General features: G+C 41.1%; 1 protein-coding gene across 1 annotated transcript in view; it reads left to right on the top strand.

The window, feature by feature from the left end:
* EIF2AK4 (eukaryotic translation initiation factor 2 alpha kinase 4) overlaps nucleotides 1-9,367 on the top strand; it is a 109,946-nt gene that overhangs the window by 410 nt on the left and 100,169 nt on the right. The window contains exon 2 of the mRNA XM_017867694.1: nucleotides 5,390-5,492. Coding sequence (XP_017723183.1) covers nucleotides 5,390-5,492 — 103 coding nt within the window. The remainder of the gene's footprint in view (nucleotides 1-5,389; nucleotides 5,493-9,367) is intronic.

Raw genomic sequence — 9,367 nt, 5'->3', positions numbered from 1 at the left:
GCCCACCGCCGCCCCGGCAAGGCCGCCCCGCCTTGGGCGCAGCGCTGCCATGGCTGGGGCCGTGGGGCCCCGGGCGCGGCCGGGACGAGCCTCCGGAGAGCTACCCGCAACGACAGGACCACGAACTACAGGCCCTGGAGGCCATCTATGGCGCGGACTTCCAAGACCTGCGGCCGGACGCTTGCGGACCGGTAGGAACGTGGCTTGTCAGGCCCGGGCTGGTATGCCCTGGCCTCCCCCGGCCCTGGGCCAAAGCCCAGACACTTCCAGATAGGGCCGCCGCTTTAAGATCGTGCAGTCTTTCATCCCTCAGGTTCCACCCGTGCTCACTTTTAGTTCTTGCACCTGCAGCTGGTCTCCAGAATCCCACCTAGGCCGAATTCTTCCACAGCCCTTTCCCCATGATTTCCCCAGAGGAATTCCCCGGGATTCCTCTCTCTTACCTGGCACTGCTTCTTATTCCTGTCTACATCCCGTAATGTATCTGCCTCCTTCCAACCTTGTCCTTTTTCCCCCCGAAAGCCATCGCGGATGATACAACAGCACATTCATACGCACCCGTTGCTACTTTGTTCTGAGAACGCTTTTTGGGCGCTCGCACAGGCCTTAACGTCCTCAATCAGAATTCTCGTTTCATACATGCATTCAAATCTGCACGCCGCACAATTCCCGCTGTACTCCCCAGGTATCCTCACTGTGTTTTCCGATACGGGGGATCTTTGCATACGTCTGCACCTTCCTCTAAGACATTTAGCTCAGAATATAGCACACATTCATCTTAGCTGTAGTGGAGAGAGGGTTCTAGACTGAGTCTAGAGCAGGAGTGTCCAATCTTTTGGCTTCCCCGGGCCACAAAAAATACACTAACACTAACGATAGCTGATCATCTAAAAAAAAAAAAAAAAAATCGCAAAAAAAAACCCTCAATGTTTTAAGAAAGTTGACGAATGTGTGTTGGGCCACAGTCAACGCCATACAGGGCTGCATGCGTCCCATGGGCCTCGGGTTGAACCAGCTTGCTTTAGACTTTTTAAAATGGCATTTTGTTTAAAATATTATTTTGCCTTTAAAATATTATTTTGCCTTTTTGTCTGGAAATTAAGGCACATTATAAATTATTTATACTGACAGTTTTTTCCCCATCCTTGAAGAGTTGATCTACCAAACTGTTTCTGAATGTTATTATATTATCATTTAAAACATACTTCTAACTTCATCTGCTTTTTTTTTTTTTTTTTTTGAGACAGGGTCTTGCTCTGTCACCGAGGCGGGAGTGCAGGAGCATGATCACGGCTCACTGCAGCCTATTCTTAAGCAGTCCTTCTGCCTCAGCCTGTCAAGTAGCTGGGACTACAGGCACATGCCACTATACCTGGTTAATTTTTTAAATTTTTTATAGAGACAGAGTCTTGCTCTGTTGCCAGGGCTGGTATCAAGTTCCTGAGCTCATGCAGTCCTCTCACCTTGGCCTCTGAAAGTGCTGGGATTACAGGCGTGAGCCACCGCGCCTGGCCTCTTCATCTGCTTTTAACTCTGGCATTTCACAACATCTGCTTTATCTACACATCCAGGATTTCCTCAATAAATACCATCTGCTGGAGCTATCAGGGCAAAATATTCTCCCTCAAACTCAGGGTTCTTCTTCCTTCGTGAAATTTGTTTTAGGCGTTAGGAATACAGCTATGGGCAAAACAGACAAAAATCCTTGCCTTCAGGGAGCTTACTTTTCTAATGCTTAATATGAAGTTACTTGTAACCCGAAATAGTAAAAGTATAAATATTCCCCTTGACATGACAGAAGTTGGTGATTGGGCAACTTCGATGTTCCCAAACATTGAGAATCAGGAAGTAGGCCCAACAGGCAGCCAAAATAGGTGTCTCGAAGTGTACACCAGACTCAACACAAAGTCCCTAAGGCTTCGTTCTGAACCAGTTTGTTTACTTTATACAAGCTTAGTTGTCTGCTCCTGGGGCTGCAGAAAAATGGAAGAAAAAAAGCAACTTCTTTTAGGTCGGGATATTGGTAACCCCAAGAATTTATAGCTGGTGGCTTTCATAACAAGATGGAAGACTAGGCAAACCAAAGCAAAAACTATAGAAGGCAGGCAGAAGAATTTAAATAGCTGTCTGTGGCCTGTTGTACACAGGGCAAATGGCCTCAACACATTCATAGGCCCGGCAGGCAAGTAATTGATGGTCCCAAGGATGAATCAGAGTTTAGTCATTCAACAAGCACTTATTATCACCTGCTATTTGCCAGGGAAAAGTGATGCAGGTCCGAAATCCTTTATCCACAACTCTTTATTGAGAGGGAGTTTCTCTCTGTCACCCAGGCTGGAGTGCAGTGGTGCAATCTTAGCTCATTGCAACCTCCACCTCCCAGGTTCAAGCGATTCTTGTGCCTCAGCCTCCCGAGCAGCTGGGATTACAGGTGTCTGCCTCCACACGTGAGTAATTTTTGTATTTTTAGTAGAGACGGAGTTTCATTATGTTGGCCAGGCTGGTCTCGAACTCCTGACCTCAAGTGATCCTCCCGCCTCGCCTCCCAAAATGCTGGGATTACAGGTGTAAGCCACCATGCCCAGCCTTTTATCCAAAACTTGATGGGTTTCAGAACTCAGAAGTGCTTCTTTTCACGTTTATGTGTGCACATTACACACGTTACCTAATACCTTCCTCAGTGTCTGGGGCAGCATCGAAAATCAAACACAATGAAACACAGAAATACTCAAATTTCACACTGAACAGATAAACACTATTACTAACCTCATGTTAGTCCAGGCTAAATTTACTGCCAATAAATTCAGGTTAGATATTTTTTCCAACTTCTTTTAGTGGGGATGTGTTGTCATATAAATTTCAGTTTAGTAGTGTATGTATATCATTTATAAATAACATTTTGAGGTGCATGCTAAAACCTTTTGCGTTTGTAAAAAGTTTGGATACTGCCAGTTTAAAGTATCTATAATTTATAGATAGTTACAAATTGCTAACTTATTTTGGCTAGCTTTCCACAACAGCAAAAGGTCTGCTCATTTGTAATTGGATAGCTTTTGGAAACATCCCTCCAAAAAACTTGCTTCAATCCCTGGATCCGCCAGTAGTGTATGGTGGTGTTTGTTTTCCTTTATCTTCAACAATACTATATGTGTTAGACTTTTTCATCTTTGCCAGATAAAGGAAACATATCTCATTTTCATTTTTATTTATTTATAAATTATCTAGAACACCTTTGTTTACAAACCGTTGATTTTTCTTTTCCTGTGAACTGCTCATGCTCTTTGGTCTACTTTTCCACCCTGTGGTCCATTTTCTTGTTTATTTGTAAGAGCTAAATATCTTAAGAAAATTAGCATTTTGGGTCATATAATGCATATATTTTCTCCTAATCATATGCATTTGTTTACATAATTTATGTGATTTTTAAAATGTGAATAGAGTCAAAATGACCTTTTTTTTGTGTTATGGTCCCTGTGGGGTTTTTTTTCCCCCCTCTGCTCCAATGTTACTAAAAACCAAATTCTTCAAAGTTTACTTTTAACTTGTTCATGACTTCATTTTTAAATTTTCATCAAATAAAGATATAAGTAGTTTTTTTTTTTAAGTTCTTCGTTCCATCGAAGTATGGGCCTAGGCCACCTCCCCGTGTGCATCTCTCCTCCTCCAGCTAGGCAGCTAGACAAACATAGGCAATTGAATTTGTCATTGTCTTCCACTCATTTGAAATGCCATTCCTACAAGCCCAGTGCCTGGTAAAACAAACGAAAAACTTTCAAAAATTGTTATTGAATGAAATAATTCTCAAATGTATTTTGAGTCTCTTTTTTTCCTTGTCTGGAATGCTTGGTCTCTGGCTTGTCTTAGCTTCAATGCTACATCCTGCTACATCCTCAGATAGTTCTTCTTTGATAACCACATTTAATTACATACCCTCACACCCCAAGTCATTCGCTAAGGAGAGCACCATGTCATGTCTTCAACAGCACTCTCTAAACTTGCACTTAACATGTTTATGATGTTTGTTTTCCCCCACCAGACTGAAGTTCCTTGAGAGCAGGAACCATATCCGTGTTCTCACCTCTGTGGACTAAGCACAGTGCCTGACACAGAGTCAGTGCTTAACAAATGTGGGTGATGGATGTGTGATGGGTGAATGAGTGGATGAAAGGCCTGTGGACCAAAGAGTGCTTAACCCTCCTGGGACCACATTTGCAGAATTATGCTTTATGGAAGGACCCACACATTTGTCAAGGATTATTATAAAGCCGTATAAGAAGTGATCTTACAAATTTTGTACACATAGTAGAAGAGAACAGTGTTTATTATATGGTACTCCTTGTAAGGTTCATGTTAATAAATTTCTGTTAGCATTTAGTGTTGCTAAGTACTTTGCTTCCCTGAAATAATTTTTAGGTTTTCTCTTTTCTGATGATACCACGTTTCTCTTTTTGCCCCGCCTGCCAGGACATTCGGAGAAAAAAATCAAGGCTCAATCCCAGCAACTTAGGATGGTATAATAAAAGAGTGGCTTATGGGAGGAGACAGGGTTTGGAGTCAAGGCTGGGTTTGAATCCCAGCTCTGTCCCTGTGTATCTGTGGGCAAGAATGTAAAACTCCCTGAACCTGAGCTTCTGTATCTGTAAAATGGAGATGGCACCTGCCTTGCAAAGTTGGTGAGGTGCCTGGGCCATGGGAGTGTTCAGCCATTATTTTTTCTCTCAAGACTCCTCTTTTTCATTATATACATAGAATATGAACTACTTCAAATGCACTTTGGAAAAAGGGTATATAACTTGAAGAACAAGGGTATTTGGTGATTTGATGAAAAGCAGTTGATTGAAAACATGCAGTTCTGTCCTTGTCAAGGGTTTTCATTTGTTAATATCTCAGTATTCAGATCTCAATTCAAATCTCCCCTGCTCACAGAGTCCTTCCCTAACCCCCCTGTCTAGATATCTTCTCCTTGCCCACCACTATGTCCCTCTACTCTGCTTTGTTTTATTTACAGCACTCATCACTATTTGAAATCACTTGTCTTCTAGTTTGTATCAGCTGGTTGGGACTGTGTCTGTCTCAATTTACCTCTGCACTCCCAGCCTCCCAGACAGCACCCAGACATAATAACTCAGTAACATCTGAATGAATGGAAGCTGAGTGGAACATTTTGGTTCGTTCCTTAGATGACTTAAAAAAGGAAAATGCATTTTCTCTGGCTCAGGTTTTGTTTTTAAATCATGCTTTTGGAAAGTATGCCAGATAATCTATGTAAAATATAATTGCAAATATTTTTAAAGTAGAACTTTTGATCTAAAATGATCATTATCTTAATCATTAATGATTGGCTCTACAGCTATGAAAAAAAGTTTTGTTTTCCTCTTTTAGGTCAAAGAGCCCCTGAAATCAATTTAGTTTTGTACCCCCAAGGCCTAACTGGTGAAGAAGTATATGTAAAAGTGGATTTGAGGGTTAAATGCCCACCTACCTATCCAGATGTGTGAGTACATTTATAAATAACTTTGACATGGTTTCAGTTTTCTGTTTTGACAACATAGAAACAGATTGAAATTAGTAATATTTTCTCCTTCCTGCTCCCATTCCGCATAAAATTTCATTTCCTATATTTCAACAAAACTACATCAGCAATAGATGTTTTCATGAAACCTGTCTCATTTTAAGCCTGTTTATAGCTATAGAATTGTCACTGTAGATACTAATATTTGCCCAGTGACTATTTTGCTTCATCTGATGTGTTAACTTTTGTTTATTTATTTCTTCATAAGTTAGGAAGAGGAAAAATTTGGAAGGAAACGATAGAGGCATGGTGACTATTGAAAGCACTTACATAGTTAGAGTATGGTTGGTATTAGAAACTCAGCAAGTCTGTGCCTGAGATGACCTTTTGCTGCCTAGAGTGAGGGAGAGTATTTGGAGCTGTCCTGCCTCTCAGTGGGGCACTGCTGGCAAGTGTCCATCGTGCAGGGCTGTGCCGTGCACTGCAGGACGCTTAGCATCCCTGGCCCCCACCTACCAATGCCACGGGTGTCCTCCAGACATTGAAACAACCAAATAGCCTACATATTTCCAAATTCCCCCTAAAGGCGATGTCACCTCTGGTTGAGAACTTTTAGTTAGAGATGGGATTTCACTGTGTTTGCCAGGATGGTCTTGATCTCCTGCCCTCGTGATCCACCCGCCTCGGCCTCCCAAAGTGCTGGGATTACAGGCGTGAGCCACTGCACCCAGCCAGCCATCAGCCCTTAAGTATGTATATTTGGTGTAATCTTTCCCCATACATCCCACATGCAAAGGCAGGTTGGCCTGGATGGCGTTAAGTAGTTTGAGTTTACTGGATGGGGAACCAGTGAAGGTTTCTGAGAAGGAAAGGGACAAATAAAAGGAAACTCTGCTTTACATAGTGCGTGGTAAATTTATGGAATTTATTATCCTAAGAAGTGATAGGGAGGATATGAAAAGACAGATAGGTCAAAATTGAGCTCCTTGAAGTCAGTAACCGTTCTTAGCCCCCAAAACTACTGAGAGTATTATAGTAGGTATACTATACATACTATAAAAATATTAATGAAGCATTAATGAAAAAAGATAATTAAAATTTATGAAAGGAAATTAAGACAGTGCCTCTCTAGGTTTTTTTTTTTTTCCTGACACCAAATACATTATGCCTTTTCTGGTACCATGTGGGTGTCCAATAGTTCACTTCAATTCTGACACTATCTGTAGTTAGCATAGACCCCACAGATTAAGGACTCAGTTCCACAAGATTGCCTCCATTTCTGATGCTAGTTGCAAGTCCCAATACTTCTGACCATTTATAGCCAGTATTTATAAATGGCTGTAAATTTGGGGGTTTCCACTGCCCCCTCCTAAGTTGCGATAATTGCTAGAATGTGTCACAGAACTCAGTTTCTGTGAGTTACATTTACCAGTTTGTCGTAAAGGATACGGCTGCGGAATAGCCACATGGAAGAATTATGAAGGGTAAGGTGTGTGGGAAGAGGCACAGAGCTTCCATACCCTCTCCAGGCATGGCACTCTCCCAGCACCTCCCTGTGTTCTTCAACCAAGAATCTCCCTGAACCCTGTCGTTTAGGGGTTTTTATGGAGGTTTCATTATATAGAGATGATTGATTAATTAAATCTTTGGCCACTGGTGATTAAACTTGATCTTCAGCCCTCTACTCCTCCCCAAAGATCTGGGATGGGATTGAAATTTCTCACCCTGTAATCAAGGCTTAGTTTTTCTGGTGACCAGTCCTAATCCTGAAGCTATCCAGGTACTGACCAGAGTTACCGCATGAGCACTAACTCCAGTATGGTTGGAAGGGATTTGTTATGAAAAACATAAGATGCTCCTCTCACCCCTGTTGCTCAGGAAATTCCAAGGGTAATAGGATCTCTGTGCCAGGAACAGGGATCAAAGACCAAATATATAATTTTTTATTATACCATAGCCTCAAGAATTCGAAGTGTTTATTCTTGAAAATCAAAATAAAGAAAAGGTATACGTGCTATAATGTTAAACATATATAAGTGCTAAAATATTAATTATAGCATTATTTGTGAAAGTAAAGCAATTGGAAGCAGTCTAAATGTCAAACACTAGAGCGAGGTTTCTTCACCTTGGCAATACTGACATGTAGGCAGTTGTTGTGGGGGCCGTCCTGGGCTTTGTGGGATATTTAGTAGCATCCCTGACCTCTGTCTGCTAGATGTTGGGAGTACGTTTCTCCTCAGGTTGTGACAACCAAAACAAGTCTCTAGATGTTGACAGATATCCCCTGGGGCCAAAATCACCCCTGGTTAAGAATCATGGCACTAGATAACTATTCAGGTAAATCTTAATGTGTCCACTTGATAAAAATGTTATGGGATGATTGTTTTAACATTGAAATGCTGATAAAAAGTTAAAAAGCAAACATTATAATATCAGCTACATAAACTATGAATTATATTGCAAGGAAATAAAGAGAACATTAGAATTTTCTTTGAAGTTTAATTAGCATCATTGATGAATTTTTCACCATCGTGTTAACATTGCTATATAATGATTACTTATTTTTTAAATTATGACAAAAGCTTAATTTGGGGTAATATTCTTATCCTTTTGAATATGATTCAGGAAAACATTGCTTTTCTGCAGAATAGTCCTTGATACCACTGTGAAAGGAGCTCCCGGGTTAGATTCTGGAATTCTGGAAATTTCAGCCCCATCCCATACCTTTGGGGAGGAATTCTGGAAATTCTAAATTCTGGAAATTTCAGCCCCATCCCAGTTCTTTGGGAGGGGAGGAATCTAACCCCGGATTCCATACATAGACTGAGGACTGTATGGTTGGTTTTTCTATTCTTTCCCTCATATAAACTACTTTCTGTCAGGTTTCTATCTATAGAAATAGATAATGATCATAGCACCCTGTCATACTGAAGCATTGAGAGAACGCATAGATAAGTGCATACTCGAGACTTCACGGGGTGAAATGCCATGAATTACTCAAAAATGCTTGGTAAAAAGTGATGAGTCATCATCTCTTCAGTTAAAATTAAATTACTCCTATTTAATCTCAGGGAGTTGTTATTGGATATTTATTGGTTGGGAATGAAATGAAATCCGAGGGCTGGTTGTGTAATTTCCTTGAGTTGAAAATGTTGACTTAGATGAGCTCTAGGCAGAGTTGCAGAGAGTGTGCATGACTAGATGTATTTATACACAGGAAGTGAGCATTTCCGCCTTGTTTCGATCAGAATGAGTGATTGGGATGCAGCAGTGTGTTGTGGGAATACTAGAGGGATCACCAGGGCTCCGTCTTACCTGGTTATTCTTGTTCTGCTTAACGCTGAGCACACCCGAGTGCAGAGCACTTGGCCTTGCCAGTGAGCTGTCAGAGCTAGGTTAATTCACATCAGCTACAAGCTAGTGTAGAGAATTACCATACAGAGGAGCACATGGTTAAGTTACTAGGCTAGAGTCAGCCACAGAACTGGAATGATTTTTGTTTGTTTGTTTGTTTTTTAAGCGAAGAACTCAGAGTTAGGGATCCAGGGCAAATCATAGGAAATAAATAGTAATTGATGTTGGGAAATTTTAATCGGATTGTAAAGCTGAAATTAGATACAGGGGTCAAGTAAGTCTGACAGCTCAGACAGAAGGCTTTGGCCAGCCCATTTCTTCCCTGTAGGATGCAGGTGACTCCACTGTGTCAACTGGAGTTACAGGGATATGTTGAAGTCCCTTTGAGATTAAGGACCTCAGGCCCAGAGTGCTTTCAGTTTAGCAAATATTGATGCAAACAGGCTATACTTTCTGGAGTAACTCTTTTTTTTTTTTTTTTTTTTTTTTTTTTTTTTTTTT

Source organism: Rhinopithecus bieti, unplaced genomic scaffold (genome assembly GCF_001698545.2).
Source record: "Rhinopithecus bieti isolate Rb0 unplaced genomic scaffold, ASM169854v2 scaffold_115, whole genome shotgun sequence".
Classification (NCBI taxonomy): domain Eukaryota; kingdom Metazoa; phylum Chordata; class Mammalia; order Primates; family Cercopithecidae; genus Rhinopithecus; species Rhinopithecus bieti.
Note: the sequence above shows the minus strand (reverse complement) of the source record. Positions and strands in the feature narration are given on the sequence as shown.